This window comes from Acomys minous (genome assembly GCF_964271855.1).
Source record: "Acomys minous genome assembly, chromosome: 10".
NCBI lineage: Eukaryota > Metazoa > Chordata > Mammalia > Rodentia > Muridae > Acomys > Acomys minous.
The window spans coordinates 73,815,207-73,842,249 of NC_140491.1; the positions used below are offsets into that span (position 1 = coordinate 73,815,207).

General features: G+C 49.2%; 1 protein-coding gene across 8 annotated transcripts in view; it reads right to left on the minus strand.

Annotated features, from left to right (window-relative positions):
• TTLL11 (tubulin tyrosine ligase like 11) overlaps nucleotides 1-12,466 on the minus strand; it is a 233,401-nt gene extending 220,935 nt beyond the window's left edge. For 6 of the 8 annotated variants that reach the window (XM_084799156.1, XM_084799157.1, XM_084799155.1 and 3 more), the window contains exon 1: nucleotides 11,780-12,437. In XM_084799156.1, the coding sequence (XP_084655282.1) occupies nucleotides 11,780-12,211 (432 nt within the window). In that variant the 5' untranslated portion in view covers nucleotides 12,212-12,437. Of the gene's footprint in view, nucleotides 1-11,779 lie in introns of all 8 variants that reach the window. The other 2 variants (XM_084799159.1, XM_084799160.1) reach the window with 2 other exon arrangements.
• Nucleotides 12,467-27,043: the final 14,577 nt, after the last annotated feature.

Sequence of the window (27,043 nt, forward strand, 5' to 3'; positions counted from 1 at the left end):
GCATGTAGAACACAAATAGACCAGTATTTATCACCCTGCACAAAACTCAAGTCCAAGTGGATCAAAGACCCTAACATAAAACCAGATACACTAAATCTAATAGAAGAGAAAGAGGGAAATAGCCTTGAATGCATTGGTACAGGAGACAACTCCTGAACAGAACACCAACAGCTTAGGCACTAAGATCAGCAATTAATAAGTGGGACCTCATGAAACTGAAAGGCTTCTGCAAGGCAAAGACACTGCAGGATGGGAAAAGATCTTCACCAACCCTACATTGGACAGAGGGCTAATATCATATATATATTAAATACCATCCAACAAAATAACTCAATTTAAAAATGGGGGCACAGAGCTAAACAGAGAATTCTCAACAGAGGATTCTCTAATGGCTGACAAGTACTTAAAGAAATGCTTAACAGCATTAGTCACCAGGGAAATGCAAATCAAAATGACTCTAAGATTCCATCTTGCACCGCCAGAATGGCTAAGATCAAAAACTCAAGTGACAGCACATGCTGTCGAGGATGTGGTGAAAGGGAAATACTCCTCCACTGCTGGTGGGAATGCAAACTTATATGACCACTGTGGAAATCAATCTGGAAATGTTTCAGAAAATTGGGAATAGTTGTACCTCAAGACCCAGCTATATGACTCCTGGGCATATACCCAAAAAAGGTTCTACCATACAACAAGGACATTTGCTCAACTATGTTCATAGCAGTTTTAGTCATAATAGCTAGAAACTGGAAACAACCTAGATGTAACTCAACCAAAGAATGGATAAAGAAAGTGTAGTACACATTTACACAACGGAACACTACTCAGCTATTAAAAATAAAGGCATCATGCAATTTGCAGGCAAATGGATGGAACTAGAAAATATCCTGAGTGAGGTAACCCAGACCCAGAAAGATAGGCATGGTGTATACTCACTTATAAATGGTTAGTAGCCACAAAGTACAGGATAACCATGCTACAACCCACAGACCTAAAGAAGCTACGTAACAAGGAGGGCCCAAGGGAGGATGCTTGAACCTGATGCAGAAGGGAAAATAAAACAGACTTATGAAATAAGTGGTGGGAGGGAACATGATGGGGATCAAGTGTGGGAGAGCGGGAGTGGGGTGGGGTAGAGGAAGACTGGAAAAAATGGAAATAGGTGAGGGACATCTCTGCGGGGGGGGGGGCAGGCTATGGGGTTGACCCTAGCTGAGACTCCTAGCAGCACAGGGCAGAGGATACAGAGCCTCCAGTAGCCAAGTGGGACTTCCAGTGGGAGGTAGGGGGATACCAACCCATCCACAAAACCTTCCACCCAAACTTTGTCCTGCCTACAAGAAGCAGAGGGCCAAAGATGGGGCTTGAGACCCACCCCAGGGGAAAGAGCCAATCCCTGATACTGTTAATGATACTCTGCTATGCTTGAAGACAGGAGCCTAGCATAACTGTCTTCTGAGAGGCTTCATCCAGTAGTGGATGGAAACAGATGTAGAGGCCCACAGCCAAACAATAGGCAGAGATCAGGGAGTCTTGTGGAAGAGTGGAACGAAGTTTGAGGAATCCAGGGGGGTCAAGAGCACCACAAGAGGCTGGGCATGGTGGCTCATGCCTTTAATCCCAGCACTCAGGAGGCAGAGGCAGGTGGATCGCTGTGAGTTTGAGGCCCACCTGGTCTACAAAGCGAGTCCAGGACAGCTAAGGCTACGCAGAGAAACCCTGTCTCCAAAAACAAAACAAAACAAAAACAACAACAACAACAACAACGTGAATACCACAAGAAGACCTACAGAATAAACTAACCTGGGCTGATGGGGGATCACAGAGACTGAACCATCAACCAAAGAGCATGCGTGGGCTGGACCTAGAACCCCTACATATAAATAGCACATGTGGGTCCCTTAACAAGTGGAGTAGGAGCTGTCTCTGACTCTGTTGCCTGCCTTTGGATCCCTTCCCCCTAGCTGGGCTGCCTTGTCTGACCTCAGTGGGAGAGGATGTGCTTAATACTGATGTGACTTGATGTGGCAGGGTGGGTTGGTACCCATGGAGGCGCCTCCCCTTTGAAGAAGGGGCCGAGGGGGAGGCGGGTGTGAGGGTAGGACTGGGAGAAGAGGAAGAAGGCGGCTTTGGTCAGGCTGTGAACTGATTAAACTAAAAAAAATAATAATAATAATAGAAGAAGAGAAAGAAGAGATGGAGAGATGGATCAGCAACCAAAAGCACCACAGATGTAGCAGTGTGCCAGAGCTGTGCTCCCAACACCCACATCAGACATCTCACAATTGCCTCCATTTCCAGGGAACCCAACGCCTTCTTCTACCTTCAGTGGGCACTGCACTTACATGCACAAACCCCCACACAAATACATACACATAATTAAAAACAATAACAATAACCTAGCTAACTGCCTGGGGCTAGTGAGGTGACAGATCTTAGGGATCGGTAGGGTATAACCATGCCGTTATACCCATAGAAAAATATCACTTTCTTCACAGTTGGTCATAACACAGAGATCAATCAACAGACCATGGGGAACGCAGCCTCAATGGATACACCTACGACACAGCTTCTGCACCTTAAGCTTAGGGAATACAGTAGAAAGCTGGGGGGTCGGGGGTGGGGCGTGCAGAAAGACTGTAAGAGGCAGGACCAGGAAGTCTGCTGTGAAGCTGTGCCTCCTAGAAATGGCAGGGAAACTACTACATTCATGATACCACAACACTATGACCTAAACAATGACACTACCAACAGACATACTAATATAGAAGAGGCACATCTCACAGGATCTCAACCTTAGACAGAGAATTACAGGCATCTCCCAGGGATGAACCTCTAACTGGTTACCAGCCCTGAAATTATATGCACGCAAGCAGCAAAAATGACTCAGTAGGTTATAGCTACGTATTTATGCATGTACATTATTGCTACGTGCATATATATTACATATACATATATAATCAAAGAAAAAGAGACCATCTATTTGAGAAGGAGTGGAGAGGGGACATGGGAGGAGCTAAAAGACATGAAAGGGGCTAAAGGATATGGGAGGGACTAAAGGACATGGGAGGGGCTAACGGACATGGGAGGGGCTAAAGGACATGGGAGGAGCTAGAGGACATGGGAGGGGCTAAAGGACATGGGAGGAGCTAGAGGACATGGGAGGAGCTAGAGGACATGGGAGGGGCTAAAGGACATTGGAGACAGGAAAGGAAAAGAGGTAAGTGATGCAATTTACTTCAATTCTTTGTATTTTAAGTAAATAAAAATTAAACTAATAAAATTAAGTCTTTTCTAAATTTAAAAGAGCATCATGATTCTAGCTTTAAACTATGTGAAATTACATGCATGACCAATTTTCTAGCATAAAGTTTTATAAGAATGAAAATAGAACGTGTAACTCCCAGGCAAGTACAGCAAGAAAACGGGGAAAGAAAAATAACGATAGGAAATCCACAATTACAGGGAGTAACATTAGCATAACTTCAATAAATAAATCAGACACAAAATGAAAGCCATGAAATTTATATAGTGCAACTCCCAATGAATCAAATGTCATGTAAGAAATATTACATTCAATAAGTAAAGAATGCACAATTTTCTCGAGCGCTCATGGAATATTTATAAGAGTTGCTATCTTCATTACTTTTCTCTTGAAATGAGGAACTGACTTTCAAATGTAAACCTCTACCCAGGACAGACAGTGCAGCACGGGGGACAACAAAACCAGTTTTGTTCAGATGACAGAAGCAGTGAGGAAACGGGGTCTGCTGGGTCTCGTTTCTAAACATCACTGTGTGGCAGGTCTAGCCCAGGGAAGCACACGCACACAGGCAGCTGAGGGCACAAGGCACGGAGGTGGGCTCAAAGATGCCCCTTCAACTCAGAGGGACAGAAACACAGAGAATGTACCCTCCAGTGCCCCAAATGGCATTTGTGGTGGGGCCCCTGGGGACAGACACGAGGAAAAGGGAGGCCCGACATGAATAAAAGGAACAGGAAGCTTATGCACCTGTTCAAGTCGCCAACATTTGCTATAAAGTGTATTTCAGATGTCAGAAATTCATTAGAGAGAAGCTAATCCCACCCTCGTGTGTTCAAAGTACCTAGTTCTTGAGGCTGTGTGACAATCTTCACAACTACGCTCATTTTTAGGGATGAGGGGCCTCTTCAGAGAGGGGAAACAGCTTGTTTGGGGGCGCAGAGCCACGTGATAGAGGCAACATCCCAATCCATGTTTATGGGTTGTTGGGTTTTTTTTAAAGACCCCTTGCAAGGTCTGAAAGAAGGGAGCAAAACAAACAAACTAACAAAAAACAAAAACCAGCCCAGGAAATGCACGATTCCTCCACTCTCCCCGGTGACGACACCTACTTGTTTGTGAACCCAAAGACAGGGGACAGACGCTGCACAGACGCTACAGTAAGTTTCCTGTGGTGGTTGCTATGATCCACAAAGCCCGAGACCCACACTTAGTCCAGAATGGAGTCTTTAAAAGCCAGATTCTGAGGGAATGCACAAAACCTCAAAAGTACAGTTGATGCCAGGAGTGGTGGCTCGTGCTTCTAATCCCAGCCTTGGGAAGGCTTGTGAAAGGAGAACCCCAAATTAGAGACTGAAAGCACCCTGTAGCCCCCAAAATATAAGTAATCTGAAAAATTAAAATCAACACTACTTAAAAACCTTTAATCCCACATTAAATCAACCACTTGACCTTTACCCAAAATGTAACTGTTGCTCCTTTCATAGCCTCTGAGTGTTCTGTTACCTACTGTGAAGCTGAGTGTGAAGGTCAGGGATGGAGCAACACATACACACACACAAACACATACATACATGAACACATGCACACACATACTCAGACACATGCACACACATACACACATAAACCCAGGCACACATACACAAACACATATATATACACACATGCATACATACACATATACACACACATACACACATATGTCCACACTCACACAGACACATACACACATGCACACATACATACACATGGATACATACACACATGCACACAATGCACAAATACACACACATGCACACCCACACATAACACATGCATACACACACACACACACACACACACACACACACACTACCCTGCACATTACCCTGCACTCCATCCCCAGTGTTGCAAACAGCCACTGTCACAATCCCAGATCTGCTGTCACATCCCTAAAGTCCAAATAGAGCTACACATGGGTCACAAATATCTGGGAAATGATGAATAGGTGCTTGGGATAAGCTTAACCAGCAGACTGACATGTTTTGTCTTCTAGTTAATGAAATAGATCAAAGAACCAGCACACATGCAGACCGATTTCTTCATTGCCCCACAGAAGGAAAAGAACTCTAGTTGAAAACCAGCAGTGTGCCCAACAGAGGGCCACGGCGATGTGCACGGACACTTGGCAGGGCCTCTCACAGACACTTGGCAGGGCAAGTGTCATCACAGCTAAGGAGGCTCAGGGAGACTCTATAAAGAGTCCACACTCCAAGCAGCTAGTGGCAAATATTTTAACCGTTGGCCACCTGCTCCTTCCCCTTAGAGCAGACAGTTGAAAGAGGCCAATTATTTCTACGCTGTGCTCTTCTTCAGGACTAGATATCAAAGGGAATTAAAACATATGGGTGGGTTTTTGCATTCAACATCAGCTGACAGAAAACCAGAACCCAGAAATGCTGGCAAGATGGAGGGACAGTGCACAGCATGCATTCTACACCTTAGAAAACGGCCCCAGAAAATACCGCACCTGCTTTTAAAAAATTAATCTGCAGTAGTTACAGACCCTGAACATGAACCCTGGAATTTACTGTCTTGAAGGGGCTGTTTAAGAAGTTAGTCTAGATGCCGAAGCTATTATACGTATTGTTCAAATACCAGCAGTAGCGAATTGTGATTTTTATGTGATGACAAGTTTAACTAGCAAAGGGGAAATTCTGGTGGATTAGACGTTAAAATAACATGTCTGCTGAAGGAGAACATTTGATGGAGTGGGGTATAAACTGTTCTCAAGTATAATGCTCTTTTCAAAAATACGACATAAATTGCACTATCATTGAAACTGGAAAGGAGAGGGGGAGGGCAAAGCACCCTGGTTTTCATTTTGTACTCTGCCTTTTTCCAGAAGGACTCGGAGAAAGAGATGCAAATCACAGACAGTATAACATCCCACAGAGGGGCCATTAGATAGCCCGGGGATTGCCTCTGTGCCTTGGTAAGGCAGGACTCGGAAAGTGTGGGCGTTCAGTGTTCATCGGCCAAGCAGGGTGCACTTGAGCATGTTTTATTAAGTGCTGCTTGTAATATTGCTCTCCTGGCTCTGAGTGACTCTGCTGTCATTGGAGGGTTACAGGTTGGATGGGGGAAAGGGAAGAAAGTGGAGAATTGGGAAACACCCGCAGAAGGAGCTTTGTAACACTGCTGCTAACTGCTGCTTAACCTGACTCTCTTGCGTAGATGCTGAGCCTGCCTCACTTCTCCAATGTTACCTGCGGAGAGTGATGGTGGGGCTAGGGCCTAACTCTTTGCAGGATGCCTTTTAGCAAAGTAGTAGCGAAAGAGGTGCTTTAGGATTGCTCACTGGTGGCAAACTCTAGTCCTGGATGGCTCTGCCACTTGTCACCGAGGTAGCCTTGGGCTAGCCTTTACTAATCTCTCTCAGATCTCAGCTTTCTCTTCTTTAAGCTGGAGGTGAGGATAGATAGCACCTGCTTGAGCTTACTGTGAGGAAGGGATAAAAGAGCGACAGGAAGTGCTCTATACACTGCCTTTAAATGTTTTACTACAATTATGCTCATTTTATTTATTTTATTATTCTGCGTATATGGGTGTTTTGCCCACATGTCTGTCTGAGTTACCACATGAATGCATAGTGCCCATGCAAGCCGAAAGAAGGCAGCAGACTGCCTGGAACCAGAGTTGCAATTGTGAGTCACCATGTGGATGCTTGGAATTGAACCCAAGTCCTCTGGAAAAAACAAGTCAGTTCTCGTAACTGATGAGCTATCTCTCCAACCCCATTTGTTCTCTGTCTGTCTGTCTCTCTCTGTCTCTCTCTGTCTCTCTCTGTCTCTCTCTGTCTCTCTCTCTCTCTCTCTCTCTGTGTGTGTGTGTGTGTGTGTGTGTGTGTGTGTGTGTGTGTGTGTGCACATACACATATGTACATGTGGGTGGGCCCGGGTGTTTATGTGGAACACAGAAGACAATTTACAGGTGTCAATAGTGAGTTCTCATCTTCCACTATGTGGATCCCAGCATCAATCTCCAGGTCATTAGGCCTGGAGATAAGCACTTCTACCCACTGAGGCATTACGCCAGCCCCTCAATTCACTCTTTCTTTCTTTTTTAAAATGTGTGTTTATTCATTATTTTTATATGTATGGGTGTTTTGTCTGCATGTTTATCTATGCACTGTGCTCACACAGTGCTAACAGGAGCCAGAAGAGGGCACCAGTTCTGCTTGCACTGGAGTTACACTTGTAAGCCTCCATGTGAGTGCTAGGAATTGAACCTACGTTCTCTGGGAAAACAGCCAGTGCTCTAAACTGCTGAGTCATCTCTACAGCTCCCCAGTCCATCTTTATGGGCACCAGGTGCTTGGTACCATACCTAGTACATATTCCTAATAAATAGTAACTCACATGATACAAGTGCATGTGCTGAAGAAAGGCCAGTGCCGGACAGGGACAGGGAGCTGTGCAAATCATCGCCAACAAATGTCCTATTGTCAAATCTCTCAGAGCCCCTATTCATGTTATGTGGTGTCCATGGCATCGTGGCACCCATACATAACTGCTCTCTCCAAGGAAGACAGTCACATGCTCAGCGTCTATTCTCTGTGGTGTCTTTCCTCCAAGGTCTCCTTTAATGAAGGTGGCAAGTAAAAAAGCAAGCAAACAGAACGTGTAGGAGAAGGGAAGCGAGTTTCCTGTGGAACCTCCAAATGTGAGCCGGGAAGCATCCCAGTTCGTCAGTGGTGATTTTTGGATGCGTGACTTTGCTAGCCTGGAATAACTTTCTTTGCACCTACACGTTTACAGTGCTACCATCTGTGGACTCACGCTTGAAGAAACGAACCGAATTCCTGCTATGGACACAGGTGAATTGGACCTGCCCAGAACTGGGTGACTGAAAACTTAACCATCGGCGTTAGCATGAGGGACAGTGAGCAAGGTCTACATACAGCCAACGATGCAGGGCAGTGCTGACAGGAATGCAAGCTCCTTGGCATGGTCTACAGCTGGCTGGCTGAGCTGGTCCTTTCTGCATCTCCCTGCTCTCCACATGTTCCCTAAGCCACCAGCATGTCACTCCTGTACCTGAAACCTGGTCCAGACTCCCTGCCTGGTCCTTCACCCACTCAGATCCCAGACAGGACTGCGGCCATCTGTTTGCAGCTCTGGGCCTCTTCGGTGAGAGCTCTTGCACAAGGGGCCTAATTTTACTCACACCCACACTGCCATCTGCAGGTAAGCAGAGAACGGAAGCCTGGTATGCCTACTTCAGACGCTAGCTCTGCCTCTTACCTCACTCTGTGCCCCTGTGTAAGTTAACCTTTGTGCGCTTCAGTTTTCCCATCTATCAAATGGGTACAATAGTGCACTTTCTGTAGTGTGTGGTTAGGAGGCTCGAATACTTGTCTGGTATGGAGCAAGAGCTGCATAAGGGTTTATGACTGTGGGCATCACTGTGGTTTTAGATACACGCAGAACTAAAAAGAAACCAAAAGGAGCAGGGGACATGTGCTCGGTAGCGGAGCATATTTCTGACTCCATGGGCTAGCTCAAGGCCCCTGGGAAGTGGACCACAATGAGCAAGCTCTTACTACACACCTGCAAGGAGAGAGGGAACATTCACCCTGACTGGCAGTCATGGCTTTCTTCGTTTGTGTTTTCTTTTTTGAAACAAAGTCTTGCTATGTCGGCCAGGTTTGCCTTGAGCTTGTAGCCCTCCCGCCTTGGCCCCCAAAGCCTTGGTATCAGAGGCGCGTGCCACCACTCCTGGCCATGGTCCTATCTTTTTTTCTGGGCTACCAACTCACCTCCACCGAAGGCAGCCGGCGGGAAGTCTCACACTCTTCAGCAGCACAGCTAACCATTCAAGGGACACTGCTGCGCAGTCCCCCCACAGGATCCAAGTAGAGTTCTCCAGTTAGAGAGGATCTTTCCCAGCACCGCCCCCTCCCGTAAGGGATGGGAGACTGAGCCTACAGAGGTTGTCTATTTGTACTTCGTTGGTACCAAGTTCATCTGTATGTTACCCGTCGGGCATCCGGGTTTGTCTTAGACGCTAAGAATACAATGATCATAGGATAAAGTCAGCAGGATCAGCAGGGATCTCGACACTGGTGTTTTCAAACCCGCATCCTAGTGCATCTGATGACGTGTGTGTTGTGCTACGAACATCCCACCTTTCATTTGATGGGTAGCTCTTGAGCAGGGACACCAGGGTCACAAGTCAAACCCCACCCTGCCTTTAGGAAGGGTGACATTAAGTAAGTCATCAAGTCACAGTGAAGGCTTTTTGTTGGGAGTGAGTTCTGTTCAAATTTGCTGGAATGAGTATCTTTACCTACACGCCAACATGTTTTACAAGTGGCAGAGGGCACGCCTGGGATAGGGAGGGGCAGCCGAGGTAGGATCCTCGAAACTGCCTACTCTTCTGGGCTCACTGGTGCAAGGGTTTAGCATTGTCATTCTGGGTTTACAGTGGTAGACTGGGAGCCTGAATTTGCTCTGCCTGCCCTCATTGTTCAGCTGAGCGGACTGAGGCCTGAAGAACCCCACTCGCCTGCCCACAGCAGTCTAGCTGAAGGACTGAAGACTCGGGCTTCTGCAATGACCTGCAAGGTTTCCTCTCAAGAACGGGCCCAAGGCCCATCACACTATCTGACCCTGGCTCACTTCTACCACCTTGTCTCTCACTATTCTTACTCCCACTCTGTGATCCAGCCAGCCAGTGCTACTACAAAGCACGGAGCGCACTCGGCTTGGCCCAAGACACTCCCTCTACCCAAAGTCCACACCGCTAAATAACTTCGGTCAACACTCAAGGCTCATTTGGGCTTCGCCTCCCCCAGGAAGGTGTGCTGCAGGTGGCCTCCTCTGCCTCTCCCAGCACATAGAAACACTCATCCACGTGTGTTCATGCATTCAACAGTATTTATTGAGCAACTTCCGTTTGCCAGACAACTTTGAGTACAGCAGTAGCAAAACAAAATGCCTGCCCTTGAAGAGCTTACATTCTGGTGAGCAAAACAGACAACAAACAGATACAACACACTGTCAGGTAGAGGCTCATGCTATGAAGCAAATGGCAGCAAAGGCTAGAGATGGCTGGGAGCATCGTCTGGGAGCTCTCTCTCAGAATGTGGCATTTGATCAGAGGTCTCAAGAGGCGACAGAGAAAGCCATGCCAGCAGCTAGCTAGGACAGGGGGATGTAAGGCGGCAACAGCAGTGGTTCTGCGGGGACTGGAATTGCTTGCTGTGTTTCATGCCCCCTACTGAACTATCAACACTTGAAGTGTACTTCTTAAGTGTGATTCCTGGGCCCAGCACAGAACTTGCTATCAGCACGGTGGATATTGACAAAATCAGCGAATGAATCTGTGCTGGGTTGGCTGAGCGAGACCAAGCCTTCTCGGGGCTCAGCTGAGCACAGGCCTAGCTGGCTAACCTTCGTTCCTAGCCAGGTTCTATCCGTGCACTCTTTTCGCCAGGACAAATCCAAGCTCGTCTTTCTGGTCCTCCTATCTTTGGCCTGGTCATGGGACTTGATCTCCAATTTAGACACTGTAGAACCTTCCCAATCCTCCCCCAGTTTTCAGGGTGTCAAAGTCAAGACTGAGGGGGGCTCTGACACCTGGGATTTCTAGGAGCTACCTGTGCCCCTCCCCGCATGATTCTTCAGTTCCCTCCAAACCAAACTCTTCCTCTGGGACGTCAACTTTCTGACCATAGTGGACCTTCCTGTGTCATCTCTCCACAATTTCCAGCTTCATTAAACGACTTCGACCACTCCCTCAGTGCAGGGCTCAGCACCGGAGCCTTCACACTCTCTGTGGCAGCGCCACTCCCAAAGGCTGTAAATATATTTATTTACTCAGCCAAATGACAACAGAAACTACTTGGCTTCATTGGTGCTTTGCCCCCACTCTAAAAGGACTGAAATGAATTCAAGGGTGAATGACTCATCTCCTCACTCATGCACCTCGTCCCCCACGTAGTGTCACCTGCTGCATCCCCTGAATCACACATCAGTATCTGTGGTGGTGGTGGCGGTGGTGGTAGTGGCGGCGGCGGCAGTGGCGGTGAGCAAGAGTGAGAAAAGGTTGCCACTTACTGAAAACTTGTGCGCTCACTAGGCGGTAAGCCCCCTGTTAGCAAAGAACCAGCTTCACTTTACAGAGGTTATCTGGCCAAAGAAGAAAAGCAGCTTGCTCAAGGTCGCACAGCTAAGTAGAAGAGGTAGTGAGGCGCCTGCCCGTCGAGTACACCCCTGGCCCGAGCGTGGCACGCTAAGCACTGACGTTTACTAAACTTTACATATAACTTAAATGAAGACAATCAAAGGTGGGCTCCTCGCCCCGGGGTCAGTGATGGAGAAGTCGGACATAGAAACCAGGATCTACAGCTTGAAGAGGTCACGGCTACAGACATTAGAAGCTGTAGGGGGAGCAGGGCAGGGGCCCGGCTGACCTGACCTGAGAAGTGGCTCGCCCCCCTGTGCCCGCGCGCGCGGCGGGGCCGGGCCTCACCTCCTTCCACTTGAGCTGGCGAAGGCTGATCTTCAGAGCTTCCAGGGAGGTGCGAGCCTTGGAGCTGTCCACGGTGACGGGTCGCACCGAGCCCGAGCTCCGCCAGTAGCTCTGGCCCTGGCCCCGGCTCCGGGCCTTCGCGAACTGGCAGGGGGAGCGCGCCGCCCGCCTCGGCGGGGGCAGGGGCAGGGGCAGCGTGGGCGGCAGGCGCCGGGCGACGCGGACATCACCTTCCTCGGCCACGCGGGATCGCGCCCGGGCGGGGAGCGCGGCCTTGGGCTGCTGCTCCTCCCGCGCCGGGTGCTCGGGCTCCCCGGCTGCGCCCGCGTCCACGCCCAGCTGCTTCTCCGCGGCCGCCGCTACCGCCGCCGCCGCCGCCGCCGCCGCCTCCCACTCCACCGCGAGCTCCAGCTCGGGGCTGCCGCGCAGCATGGCGTTCAGGGCCGGTGCCGACGCCACAGCCACCGCCGCCGCCGCCGCCGCTCCGCCGTCCCGGCCCGCAACCAAACTGCCGCCGCCGCCGCCGCTGCTGCCGCCGCCGCCGCCGCCGCCGCCACGCGTTCCCCGCCCGAGCCCGTTGCCATGATCGCTCAGGCTCCGGTTGACAGGGAAAGTCACCGCCTCAGGACGGGGCCCGGCAAGGGACAATCGCCTGCCAAGACCCGGCGACCTCACAAGCGAGCGCGCAACACGTGACCAGGCCTGTCACAGAGGCGGCGGCGGCCATCTTTGAAGAGGGCAGCAAGCCTCTGAGGCCCTGACACTCTCAGAAGCTGCTAAGTTTGTGAGCCATCAGGGCCTGACTAGGAGTGCCTGATGGTGAGGGTGTTGCACTCCAATCCGCCTCCTGAACCTGGAAGAAGAAGGACTTAGGAGGAGTGACATCTTCCTCAAACAAAAGACTCAGTTTCCCCAGCCCTACACATACTTGGGCAACTCCAGACCCACATCCATCCACTTTTTCTTTGTGCCTCAGACTGAGAGACAGGAGGCCACCTTTGCCGGAATGGAGAAGCCCTTCAGATTGCTAGATGTGTGAAGGACATCAACAACTTTTTTTTTATTATAGTAAAAAATATATTAAAAACTTTACCATTTAACTATTTTTTTATTATTTTATATGTATGTATATTTTGACTGCACACGTGTGTGTACCGTGTGTATGCCTGGTGCTGGAGGAGACCAGAAGAGGTCATCAGACTCCCTGAAACTGGAGTGACAAGATGGTTGTGAGCTGCCACGTGGTTCCAGGAATGAACCCCGGGTCCTCTGGAAACAGTATTCTTTACCACCGTGCCGTCCCTCCAGCCACACTTTAACTACTTTTAATACATAGGTCAGGGATACTCAGTGCATTCATATTGTTGCGCAAGCCATCAGTACCACTCAACTCCAGAACTTTCCACGTTGAAAGCATACTGATGTACTAAGTCCTGGGGTCCCCACTCCCACCCGAGCCCCAGCCACTACAGTTCTGTTTCTTCTTTGAATCTAAATACTGGGGTACATCTTGTGTTTGTCTTGTTGGACTTCTTTTTTACATCATATCAGGTGTCAGAATTTCACTCCATCTCAAACTTACAAATATCGTGTGTGTGCATATGCATGGATTTTCCATACACCTATCCGAGGACCTTTGGATTATTTTAATCCAAAATCACTCTTGTGACTAATAGCGAAATTAACATTCATGTACAAGTATTTCCTTGTGCCCCTGCTCTCAATTTTGGCTGCCATCATTTTGTTGTTGTTGTTAAGATGGTCTCTCTATGTAGCCCTGGATGTCCTGAAACTCACTATGTAGACTAGCTGGCCTCACAAAATCTCACAAACATCTGTCTGCCTTCTGCCTTCTGCCGAGTACTGAGCCAATTAAGGTTGGAAAAACTTAAAGTTGATCAAGAAGAGGGCTCTGCTCCCCTGACTGAGGGAGCCACATTTGGGCTAATTGGGGGTTTCAGGAAATGGGGTTAGAAAGTTGTAACAGAACCCGGGACTGACCAGTGACCATGGCTGCACTTGGGTGGGTTCTGGAGAAAAACGGCCTCTTCTCTCACGTCTTTGGCCCGGAACCCCAGTGGGTGAACAAGCTGCCAAGAAGCCCGCCTGTGGCTTCAGGAGCACCCGGCTTTTGTAGTAGCAGTTATAATGCTGTGTGTAAAGTGGAATCCTGAGCCCCTCCTCCATAGACTGCGGCACGGAACAGAGGGGTGAGCCTCTAGGTGTAGTTTAGGGGTGGGGTGAGGATAGGGGGAGATTTATTAAAGTTGCTCTGTTGATTCTAGACCCACCAATGTCAAGAACCGTGACAGAGTGTTGCCCCAGGCCATTGGGGGGGGGGCGGGGGGGGAATCCATTGGAGCTGTCCGTGGTACCTGAAAGAGGTCTTCTCTACCCAGCCAGTCTCTCTCCCTCTACACCCCGAGTCCTGACCATCCTGGTGTCTCTGGTTTCAGTAGCTGTCACCACCTTCATTCCGTGATGCTTGGGATTTGCCGAGGCTTAAAATGCCCCACCTCCCTCCTTCTCTAAAGCCAGTCCAACCCTAAAGACCTGTCTGTGGCTTTTACATTGAGATAGTGTTCCTCCTGCCTCTTCCCTGTTACCTCCCTGTCAGGTCAGGCTCTGCCTTTGTATCCCTCTTACATGCCCAGCCACTCATACTGCAGCCAGAACTGGTCCTTCCTTGCTTGGTAACATCCTATGGTTCCCCAGCATCTCTAGATAAAATTCCAAACGTGTTAGTTGTCTCAAGACTCTTTCTGGTGCCCATGTCTGGAATCACACAGTCTCTTTGCTTCTGTGACTTCTCACACACTGTTCCCTCTGCCTGGATGTACCCTTCCTTTGCACCTCTGCCCAAGAACCTCAGACTCATCTCAAAGGCTGTCTTTCTGAGCAGCTGTTCTCAATACCCTCAGGCAGAAGTAGTTACTGAACTGTACTGATGGCGTACATGATAGCCCTCCACCGCAGCCTGACCAGGACACCACTGAGAAGTCACCTCTGCCTCCTCCATCAGTCTAGGCAAGGACAAAGTTGAACTGATTTCTCTCTGTAAGAGGCCAGAAATAGTGGTCTGCAAGAAGCACTGTGAATTATTTGCAACTTATCCAATCTGGAAAGAGCAGCCCACAGAGATAGCCTGCTTTAGTTGTAGGCTCATGATCTTGTCTGCCTCAGCTCAGGGTCTTTGCCCACGCCCTTCCTTCTGCCTAGAACATTCTCCACCTCCACCCACCTCTTCAGCTTTCAGTGTTTACACGTTGGCTCTGGTCTCCCAATCTAAAGCCAACCTTTCCAGGTGAGATAGTTATGGAAGATGAAGCGCGAGGCCACATGAGTTTTCTGAGAATTAAAAGGCACGCTCCACATCACACATCCACTATAAGCTGAGTCTTGAGAACGGGGCAGGCAAAGTTAGACAGTGTGGCCATGGTGGAGGCCACGCCCAGAGCCAGCGAAGCAGGAACCAAGTGCATGCTCTGCCCACTGAGCCACAGCCACGGAGGCTCCGTCCAATAGCTGAGGACACCCCCTGGCTCTGCTTGAGATGCTCCGGGGTCAGTGCACCAGGACCTGACTGGACCAGGTAAAACCCAGGCCTTGGAGAAGGAAGAGCAGAGCACAAAAGGCCTATTTGATCTCCACTGCCAGGCTTTTGTCAGAACAGGAGATAGTAATCACTTCTCAGGAAAGCCCTGGGAATATGTTAGTGGCCATTCCAGACCTGTAGGAGGAAGTGTCCACTGTGGCTACTGAGAGCAAAGAGCAGGTCATGGTGAGGGAATGCCTCACAACTCCATCGTGGGAGTTTTGCTTGTCTGTTTCCATGACTGTCTTGCCAGCCTAGTAGCCAAAAAGTGAGGAAGGCACTGTTCCTGTTGGCCACAGTGCCTAGACTAATTCCTGGCAGAGAGAAGGTACTCAGGAACTGTTGCATGGATGGATGGATGGATGGATGGATGGATGGATAGATGAGTGAATGAATGAATGAAATTTTACATGGTTCAGATATTCTATCCTGAGGAAGCAGCTAAGTTCATTTGGCAAATGCTATCTGTGACAGCTTTAGCCCTAGAGGAAAATGTCAGTGATGTAACATCAAGGGAACCGGCAAAAAGCTCTGTAATTACTGTGTTTAAAAACTGCCCAACATAAAGAGAGCCTGAAAGAGTTTGGAGACAAATAGGAACAGCTGTGGCACTGGAGACATGAGATCTTGCTTGAGTGTTTCCTTTCAGCTTTGCAAAACTGTAGCAGCGTGGCTCTCCATGCCCCTGAACCCCCAAATCAATTCTATTTCTGGAGACCGCTTCGAGGAATCAGAAAAAGACAAAGCTTTGCATCATAACCTATTATTGGTGAGTAACTGCTCTGTGACAAGCCCGGGACTGATGGTCACTGCAGATGTCCTGTCATGTCATCCCTGGGACAGCTCCAGGGGCCATGTTTCACAGATGGTGGAAGAAATCGCCCCTCAGAGTACTCATTTGCCTAAATCACACTTTCAGTAACGCCAAAGACAAGATTGTAACATGGGGTTAGCTCCCAGCACCTGAGAAAGTGTATGTAGGAGATGTAAAAACACTAATTATTAGCTATTGAGAGGTAATATTCAAGCCAGGCTTGTTAGCACACGCCTTTAATCCCAGCGCTTGGTAGGCAGAGGCAGGCAGATTTCTCTGTGAGTTAGGTGCCAGCCTGGTCTACAAAGCGAGTTCCAGGACAACCAGGGCTACACACAGAGAAACCCTGTCCCGAAAAACCAAAACAGAGGTTCACTGGAAGTAAATATTTCCAAATATTAATCGTGATTATTCTGGGTTGTACCCATTAAGTGTATCAATATGTCTTCTTTATTCTTTTCTATGTTTTCCAAATTTTCTGCAAAAAGCATGAAATTCCTTTGACAACTGGAAAATAAAATGTTAGATAAAGGTTGGCTATTGTTATTATATCACTTTTACAGCGCGACCATTTCTGGAGGGGAAAACCAGGAAGAGGCTGTATAGGGGAGTGGCGCTTGGACCACTTTTGTCAGATTTTTTTTCTGTTACTGTCAAGGTCTGCCACCAGGTGGCGCTAAAGGTCCTACTTTTGAAGCGTTAGCGGTTGATGGACAGGGAAGGCAGCCGCTGTAGCCTGTACCATGAACAGCTTCCACCTGTCTCTGCACAAAGGCACACACGCTAGACTTCTGGGACTGGTGGTAATGCTTCTGCCTGGCACACACTCTCCCTTCACTGTACTTAACTCATCTACTTGGTTAAGCATCTTAAGTTCCAGACTTAGTTAAGCTTGTTAAGGTCCGGTTGCAAAACCTCCTTAGGATATAGCAGGACACCTGACACACTATTTAAAATAAAGTAAAATTTAAACGACGTCACATTTTAAGGACCCACTCTGTCCACTCTCTACTTGATGTGAGAATGGGGAATGTTCCCAAGGCAAAAGTCCACAGCGGGTGGCCCCTGCTTCAGGGAAGGGGCTCGCAAAATGCCATATTGCACAGTAAAGAACTCTTCCTGTCCCCGCATGCTGGGAGCAGGCAGGGTAGGATGGAAGCTCCTGAGGAGGGGACAGAGATGAGGACTGGAAAGTCTGGCAGAGACAATCGGGTTGGAGAAGTCCCAGGACGATGACTAGGGATGGAAGCGAGTTTGGGGACAGGGCTTGAGTGGTGATATTAAGATGTGGTGGGTGAGGCTTGCAAGGCCAGGGTCAAAATAAGCCCCTCTGCACAGAGATTGAAGTCCCGAGAGGGTTTTAAGTGAGAGACTGACCTGTCAGGTTTCTTCTCCAGAAAGATGAAGGAAGCAGGAAAGCCGGAAGTCAAGGCTCACTGTGATGGTGACTTGAAGGGATCTAAAATGAGATCTAGCGTCGCCATGAGGCACGCCTCTGGGAACATCTGCAGGGAATAATCCTGATTAGTTTAATTAAAGTGGGAAGAGCCGCACTGAATGCGGGCCACACTTTCTACCAGGAAGCCAGAATGTAAGGAGGTACCAAGGAAAAGCTTTAGAGTTTCACCTGCTTCCTTTCCTATCTTGGTAAAGAATGCTGCTGCTGCCACCACAGCCACCACCACCACCACCGGCTCTCCAGGCATCTTCCAGCCCACGATGAGACTCCATCTCCTCCTTATCTGCCCCCAAATGACCCAGCTTTTTCAAGGCTTAGCTCACCCAAGGACTATGCTTGGGAAAGAGCAGTCAAGCTGGGATCCCGTAGCTCTGGTCTCTGAGCTGAGGCCCTGGACCCTCTATAGGAGGGTCCCTAGGAGCCCTGAGGATCCTGCCCCTCTCTAGTGACCGTCCCCGGCCATCAGCACCCCTTCTCCTGTGCTTCTTTCTCCACAGTGCCCTCTCAGGAAGATGAGCCTGGCGTTATTAACTTGGAGTCTGGCCTCCCTCCATCTCAGATGGATGACTGGTCACCAGGGGCTCTCCGGAGGGTTTCTGTCTTGGGAAATCTCCTGGAGACCCCGTGAGGACACTGAGGGGACACAGAGTAAAAAACAGAACTTCAGCAGGCCTGATACTTGCTCCAAGAAAGAGCCTGTTTGTGGAAGACGGAAGAATGAAAACTAACTTTCAACTTTCAACACGCAGGTGGTTTTCCTCATCCTCAACCTCGCCTGAGAAAAGGAGGTTCAAGATCTGCGAGTTTAGGTATCAAGTGACTCCCGTTCTTAGACGCTAAAAACTCGCTTCTCAGTTCTGCACACAGTCCCAGCAAGCTCTGGTGGGCAACTAGGTGACATTGGCATCGGCTTCCAACCTCTTCCACGTTTGCCCTCCAACTGACCAAAGGCTTCATCTTCTCAAAGCCATTGGCCAACTTGAACTCTGACGGGACCAGAACACATTGATAAAGGAATCTACAAAACAGTCGCCGCGCCGCGGGTAGATGCTATTCATGAGCCTTGCGTTGATGCAGGGGTTCAGCGTCATCACAGACCTCTACGGGACCAGTCGGCCCGCCCGTGTCCCCAGTGAACGACTCCAGCCTGCAGGTACAAAACACACCGGCCAGACACAGGTACCAGGGACTGCTCACATGATCCCAAACTACCGGAGCCAGGAGCTAGGGAGAGGAAAAAGAGCGCTCCTGGGTCCTGAGACTACAACCTGGGTGTGGGAGTGGTCAGAACAGGCGGGGCTTGACGAGGGGCGGAGCTTGCCGTGGAAAGCCAGCTGAGCTGGAAGGTTGTGTGGCTTACTTTCCTGGGTCTTCCCAGGATAGAAGTGAGGGTGGGGATTGTTGCATGGACGTGTCCGGCCCTGTGATGTGGACGGGGCCTCAGCTTCTGGCTGTGAGACATTAAGAAGTGAGGAATTAGCTGGATGTGGTGGCATCATCCTCAATTCCAAGCACTATGGAGCGCAGGCAGGAAGAATACAGTCTGGGATATCCTGTCTCAGAAAACACACACACACACATAAATAAAAACAAAAAAAATCAACACAAAATATATAAACAACAGGCTTTTTAAAAAAAGATTTATTTCATTTGTATATATATAAATGTTTGCCTACCCGTGTGTTTGTATGTGCACGTTTATGCCTGGTACCCGCCAAGATCAAAAGAGGCGTCCGACTTGGAGCTGGAGTCACAAATGGTTGTGGGTGCTGGGAACTTAACCCGAGTCCTCTGCAAAGCAGTAAATGTTCTTAACCACTGAGCAAGCTCGCTGGTCTCTTGTTTTTGTTTTTGTTTTGTTTGTTTTTTAGATATACCGGGATGGCCTTGAATTCGACGCGTAGACAAGGATGACTTTGTACTCTTGATTCTGCCTTCAAACAACTCAACCAATAAACACGTCTGGGCCATGACCAATGAAAACACCCAGGGAGTTTGGGGAGGCAGAAGCTGGGGAAAACACCGGTTTGGGGAGGCAGAAGCTGAGCGTCAAGCCTCGAACTGGAAGACCCAAGAGTCACCCAGCGGCGACTGTGTAGGGCGAGGGCTGGGTTGCCAAGGGGGTCCCTGGTGCCGAGGGTCCTGTGTAACTCGGACTCCAACAGAGATCTGGCTACTGGGGGGGGGGGGCGTTTGGACTGGATCAAGGGGCCCGCAACCAGGAGGAGCATTTTTTAATATTTGCTCCGCCCAACTTCTCAGGGTTGGGCAGGGAAACTAGGCCAAGATAAGCCAGGGGAAGTGGAGTCTCCAAGCCCATTGGCTGATGAGGACAGAAGGCGTGGTCACTGAGAAACGTCAGAGGACTCTGTTGAACCTTGACAGCCTGACGTCTTACAGCTTGTTGCAAGCAGAGCAAGTCCTCCACACTTGCGTGGTGCACACGCACCTTGAACCGTCTTCCTTGCTGATTTCTACTTACCTCGGACCCCAGGGCTCAGGAGGTGGGCGAGGAGTGAGCAGCGAGCCCCTTCAAAGCCCTTTCCGGCCTCCTCACGCCTCTGCCCAGACTTCTCTCACCAGGCACCTCACAACAGGTTCTCCGCAGCCCCTCCTCCCACAAAGAGAACCCCGACTTCGAAAGCCCCCCTTGCCTTATCCCGACTGCTCAGGTGATGCCCTAGCAGCTAGATCCCTGCCCAGCCTCCTTCGCTGCACCTCCCGCGTTCCCACGGTGTAGCTACGGCATCAGCCTTTCCTCCAGAACCGAGTCAAGACTTGCCGCGCTTTGGTGTTTCCAGCCTCTGCAGAATATGTCCTCCACACCCTGCCCTCATCACTCCCAGCACATGCCCACCCATTTCAGCTCCCTTCAAGACCTGCCTGAAGCCGAGCTGTTCTGGCGCGCCAATTCATCTCCAACCCACTCCTTTCCCTTCTTGGCGATTACCCTCCTACTCCTGCGTGCTCCGAAGCCCAGGCTTCCCCAGCCACCCCTTGCTCACCGCTTTCCTTCCTCATCCAGTCTTACCTGTCTTTAGTACCACATACAAGTCCCCAAACAAGGACTCTCTCCTCTTCACGCTGGCCACGACTTTAGCTACGTACTGGCAGTAACTCCTTTTCTCTGGCCACCGCCAAAGCCTAGAGTCCTTCATCTCTCATCCCCAAAGACGGATTCTCTAAAATCATTCTTAGTCTGCTCATGACTTAATATCCATTTGTTCCATTAAAAACAAACAGGTTTGTGCCAGGCGTGGTGGTGCACGCCTTTAATCCCAGCACTCTCGAGGCAGAGGCAGGTGGATCGCTGTGAGTTCGAGACCAGCCTGGTCTACAAAGTGAGTCCAGGACAGCCAAGGCTACACAGAGAACCCCTGTCTCGAAAAACCAAAACCAACCAACCAAACAAACAAACAACAGGCTTATTTAGGACAGTTCAACAACAGCAGTGCTCAATGCAGTAACTGACGAATATCTTTGTTTTAGTCAGGGTCTTCTGTGTTTCTGGCTGGCCTCAAACTCCTGATCCTTTTGCCTCACTTCCTGAGAGCAGAGATTATAGACATACACCACCATTATCCTGTTGGCCTGTTTTTCTCCATCTAGGGTGATGTTGGCTCCATGGTACCATCATCCTTCCTTACGTTGAGGTGTGTTCCTTCGGTTCCGACTGTCTTTGGGCTCTGACCATTAGGGGGATTGGGTTTTTGTCTGTGGCCTTTTCTGAATCTATTGCTATAACCACATGATTTTGGTCCTTGAATCTGATTGGTGTGTGCTGAGCTAAGCCAGCATCTCTGGAATGAAGTCAGCTAGAGCATGTGAACGGTGACCTTTTTTATGTCCTTGGATAAAATCTGTAGTACTTCATTGAGAAGTACTCTCTATCTGTACTCATCATAAAGATGGACCTATAATTTTCTTTTTTGTGTGTTTTTGTCTAATTTTTTGTAGCAGGGCAAAATTGGTTTGTAAAAAGAGTTTGAATGCATTTCTTCGTTTCCAATTTTGAGGAATAATTTAAGAAACATTGGTGTAAATTCTTCAGAGATTTGCTAGAATTGGACAATAAACAGATCAGGGACTGAACTTCTATTTAGTTGGGAGATTTTTACTACAACCTCAATTTTATTACCCGTTATAGAGCTTTTGAAATTGTTTACTTTGACTTGGCTTAACTTTGGTAAGTCATGTGCATCTAGAAATCCATCCTTTTCTTTTAAAATTTGCAACTTAATGGAACGTGTGTGCATTAGTCACTTCTCCCATTCTTGTGATGAAGGGAGGGTTTGACAAAATAAGTTAGAGAGAGAAGAAGGGGTTGTTTTGGCTCACACAGGTTTTTTTTAGGGTACAGACCATCGTTGTAGGGGAATCATGGCTTTGGGGGAGTGAGTCTTCTAACTCAAATACTTTTCTCTATTTGTTAAGTCAGGATGATTTGCCTGTTGGTGAGGGTGGGTAGTAAACTCATCCACCATTATTCTTCTTGTTTTGGGTTTTTTTTGTTTTGTTTTGTTTTCAAGACAGGGTCTCTCTGTGTAGCCTTGGCTGTCCTAGACCTGCTTTGTAGACCAGGCTGGCTTTGAACTCACAACGATCCACCTGCCTCTGCCTCCCAAGGGCTGGGATTAAAGGCGTGTGCCACCACGCCCAGCCCCACGATTATTCTTTATGAGGTGAACATGGTCATGTGTGTTGATGCACATGTGTATGCTTATGTGCACACATGTAGAAGCTAGAGGTCAGCCCCAGATGTCATCCTTCAGCAGATATCCACCTTGGGTTTTTTGAAGCAGGGACTTTCACTGGGTCCCAGGGCTCACAAATTAGCTTAAGCTGGCCCCAAGGACCTTTTTGTCTCCACACTATGGGAAAGCAGACAATACACATCAAATTTCAAATCACTTCTCTGAAAAGGGCAAGGGAAATTAGAAGCCAATGCACTCTCCTAACACGTGGTTCTTTCTTGGAGAACTGCCGAAGCTTGAAAATATTTTAAGGAGCAATCATTTGTAGCCACTCAGAAGAGGTGCCTCACCCAGTCATGGAAGCAAGGGATTCTAAACACATCAGTGGAGCTGTGCTGTAGGGGGGAGAACTCATACTGTAGCGAGAATTTTTATGCCTTTAAAAACCCAGTTATGAGGCTGTTGTGGTGGCACACACCTTTAATCCCAGCACTCTGGGAGGCAGAAGCAGGCCGCTTGCTGTGAGGTCAGGACCAGCCTGGTCTACAAAGTGAGTCCAGGACATCCAAGGCAACTCAGAGAGACCCTGTCTTTAAAAAACCAATAATAATAATAATAATAATAATAATAATAATAATAATAATAATAATAATAATAATTTATGTTATATGAATATGATTTTGTTTTAATCCCAGGTGTGGGATATGGGGCTGCTTCAATTTGTCCACAGCCATTAACTATGATTGTCTCATGCTCTAGGAGGGGCATGCTTTTTGCCAGCTGCAGATACTTTAATTCTGGGGACTCTAGAGAGGGTATAAATAGGAGAGCTCTGAGAGGGCCTGTGGCGGCTGCTGATCCGCCTGCTGCTGCCCCCACTGCTGCTGGTTCTTGCTGTTGTGTTTCTCCTGCTGGGTTGCTGGGTTGCTGGATATTCTGACAATGAAGATTGCACTTGGCCCCCGAGAGACCTAACACCCCTAATGAGCAGGAAGTAGTCTGAAGAGGTCTATGTGCCGTTGTCCCTCTGACCTTCTTTCTCTCCTGCCTAGTGTTGGGTTGTGAGCGATTAGGATAGAATAAGGGTTGGGAAGGTAGTAGATATAGGAACACAATAAAGTAGCCCCAAAAGTATGCTGACAAGTAGTGCCCAACATGGGGGTCTGCATAATGGGAAATCTGGTGTAGGTACAAGGAAGGGATACTCTGTTTCAGGACATCAGGACATCAGGACATCAGGACATCAGCAGTAGAAGCTGCTATGGGCTTCTCTACTGCTTTGCTCCCAGAGGGGATTTTCTCTTTCTTTCATCCTCCTCTTCCTCCTCCTTCTTTTTCTTCTTCTTCTTCTTCTTCTTCTTCTTCTTCTTCCTCCTCCTCCTCCTCCTCCTCCTCCTCCTCCTCTTCCTCCTCCTCCTCCTCCTCTTTCTTTCTGTATTCCATTTCAAAAAAGGTTGGGAGAATGGCTGAGCAGTTGGAAAAGTTATTTGTTATATGGCCCCTCCCTGCGCCTATAGGATAATTAGGTACTGTGTTTCCATTCATATGATAGGAGCATGCTGCCAAATGTAAAATAAGCAGCCTTAAAGTGCCTGGTTCCAACCAGTTATGAATGCCTGTCCCGGAAGCCCCCCTAAGGGTTTATAGCCTTTGTTCTCCCTGAGTAACGTTGCACTGTCTCCTGAAGTGGTTCCCAGAGTGTTTGATCTCCATCGTGCTTCTGGCCTTCTGGGCCCTGCATCTTGTCTTCTGCTCCTCCTGCCTTGGTGGGCTGGTGGCCAACAGCCTGCCCCTGCCCCCCCCCACCCCAAGGAATGGGAGAACCACACTCTTCTGGTCTGGATCTCCATCAACAACATGGGACAGCTGGGAGCCCTGTCTTTCACTTTCCCAGCTCTGAACGTCCTGTCCCCAGGTGAGCCCAGTGGTGTAGACGTGAAAGGGTGTGCATGGTGGGCTAGGAGAACCAGTGTGAATTTGTTCCCTCAGCAACATTAGAGGTCAGGGGAACTCGGGTGTGGAGAGGAATATGGAGCCATGTGGGAGGACTCCACAGGCTGCAACATCCTCCAGGGCATGCCTGCAACGGAGGTAAGTGACCCCTGTGAACATTTTCTGTCTCAAAATTGGTAAAGCTGGTGAGGACTAAACCAGTCAGGTCCAGTCAGGTTCTTAGCAAAAAGCCCATGCCAGTTGTAACCTGTCAGTCACTAAGTGATATATTTGGTTTTTACCAGTGCATTGGACTCTGAAGAAAGAACTAGGGCCCAACCGCAGAAGGCATGGGAAGCCTGTTCGGCTCCAGGCCTGTCAGCTGGGTAGGAGCTGGGCTGGAGGGAGGCCGGAAAAGGAGATGGTCAGAGCAGAGGCGCGAGGGACAGATGTGGACCACTAGGGACAGGCAGTGGATCCCCCAGACCGTCTCCTTCTGGCTGACACTCACTGTCCCCAGCCCTGCACAGGGGCTAGATGCTGTTATTGCCCGTGCTTCCTCAAGCCCTTGGCAAGGCCTCCTCCCTCCCTTGAGGGAACTGATACCAACTGGGTGAAAGGGAACAACGGATGGTCCCCGGTGTGAGGATGCCAGTTGGTCACCAGGGAGAGGAGGAGCTTGAGGTCAAAGATAGTGCAGGAGAATGAAGGGGGGAGCCAGCATGGGTTCTGTGAAAGCACAGGAGCGTGTGACATCTAGAAGCCTGCAGTCCTCCAGGTCATGGTGACTTGTCCGCTGGTCCCTGTCCTGCAGGCAGGATCCTTCAGGCAAAGACCTGATCCCTGTGTGAGTCAGAAAACTCTACTTAGGAATCTGTTCAAAGGCTGTGCTGGTCAGTTCTATATGAACTTGACACAAGCTAAAATCATCTGAGAGGAGGGAGTCTCAACTGAGAAAGTGTTTTCATAGGATCGGGCTGTGGACAAGCCTGTAGGGCATTTTCTTAATTAGTGATTGATGAGAGGGTTTCAGCCCCTTATGGGTGTGGCCATGCCTGGGCTGGTGGCCCTAGGTTGTATAAGAAAGCAGGCTGAGAGCCGGGCATGGTAGCGCACGCCTTTAATCCCAGCACTCGGGAGGCAGAGGCAGGTGGATCACTGTGAGTTCGAGGCCAGCCTGGTCTACAAAGTGAGTCCAGGACGGCCAAGGCTACACAGAGAGACCCTGTCTCGGAAAAGAAAGAAAGAAAGAAAGAAAGAAAGAAAGAAAGAAAGAAAGAAAGCAGGCTGAGCAAGCCATGGAGAGCAAGCCAGTGAGCAGCACCCCTCCATAGCCTCTGCATCAGCTCCTGCCTCCAGGTTCCTGCCCTGTTTTGAATTCCTGTCCTGGCTTCCTTCAGTGATGATGGACCATGATATAGCAGTGTGAGCCAAATAAACCCTTTTCTCCTCTTCAACTTGCTTTTTGGTCATTGGGTTTCATCACAGTAATAGAAACAAACCCAAACTAGAACAAAGGCCAAGTCTAGCCTCATCTGGCCTTGCCCCTGCCTGATTCTGTGTTAGTCAGTCTGGTCCAGACAATGAGAACGGGGGCTCCTCCAGTACCACTACTCACCAGGCTACCTGCCTGGGAGACATAGGCTAGGTCAGTAGTATTCTACCATCACGGCAAAGCAGCTTTCCAAAGGAAACCACCGAAACTAGGAATGCAGGCAGGTCTTCTGCAGATTGGCCCTAACTTCCAGGGCTAGCACGGGCCGTAATCCTTCAGTAGTGGCGTTTGAAACCCCTTCAGCACTGCCCACCTGCCAGGCTGTAGGCGGTATGTGTAGCAGGTCCTTTTGTGTAGCTATGACCGAAGTTCATTCTGGCCCATGGTCTCTGTTTCAGGCCACCATGGCGGGCAGGGACAGCATAGTGAAAAGCCTCAGTTCATGAGGGTTGGAAACGTGTGGTGGAAAAAGTGGTCACATCCCACTGGGTCAGGAAGCAGAGAGGCCACGAGGGTTCATCACAAGGGCTTCGAACAGCTAATTCCTACCTTCTAAAAACACCACAGCCTCCCACACCTGGACACCAAGTGATCAAAACATGGCCCATGGAAACATCTCAGATTCAAACTATAATTGTGTGGGTGGTACTGGACAGGCTGCTCCTCCTTGGGGGATGCTAGTGACAAAAAAAGGCCTATGCCTCCTTCCTGGGCCCTATCACTTTCTCTGTGTCCCTCTTCCCATCCCACTCCTAACTCCAGCCCGAGGGAGAGGCTCTTCCGAGGCTTCTTGGCTTAAACATGAAATGTCTCCTGCAGGGTCACGTGTTAGAGCCTCGGTGCCAGCGATTTGGGGAGATGGTGAAAACTTTAAGTAGTGAGGCCAGCAGAAGGAAGTAGGCTCCTGGTAGAGGTGTGCTTTGGAAGGTTATGTTTAGTCCTTGGTCCCTTCCTGAGAGGGTCTGTATTGCGGCTCAGGACCCACAAGACCAAGTTCTCAGCACAAAGGAGATTTATTTGCCTGAAAGGGACAAATAAGGGGAATAAGATTCAAAGACAGGAGATACAGGAGGCAGGAGATAGAGGGTGTGTGTGTGTGTGTGTGTGTGTGCGTGTGTGTGTGTGTGTGTGTGTGTGTGTAGGGTGAGGGGGGCTGGTGGGGGAGCACAAGGGAGAGGGAGCAGGGGTATTTGTCCTGGAATGGAGAGAAAGGCCAGCCTCTGGCTAGAGAGGCAACAACGTGGCCCGTAAGGAAAATGGCAGTTTATAAAGGTA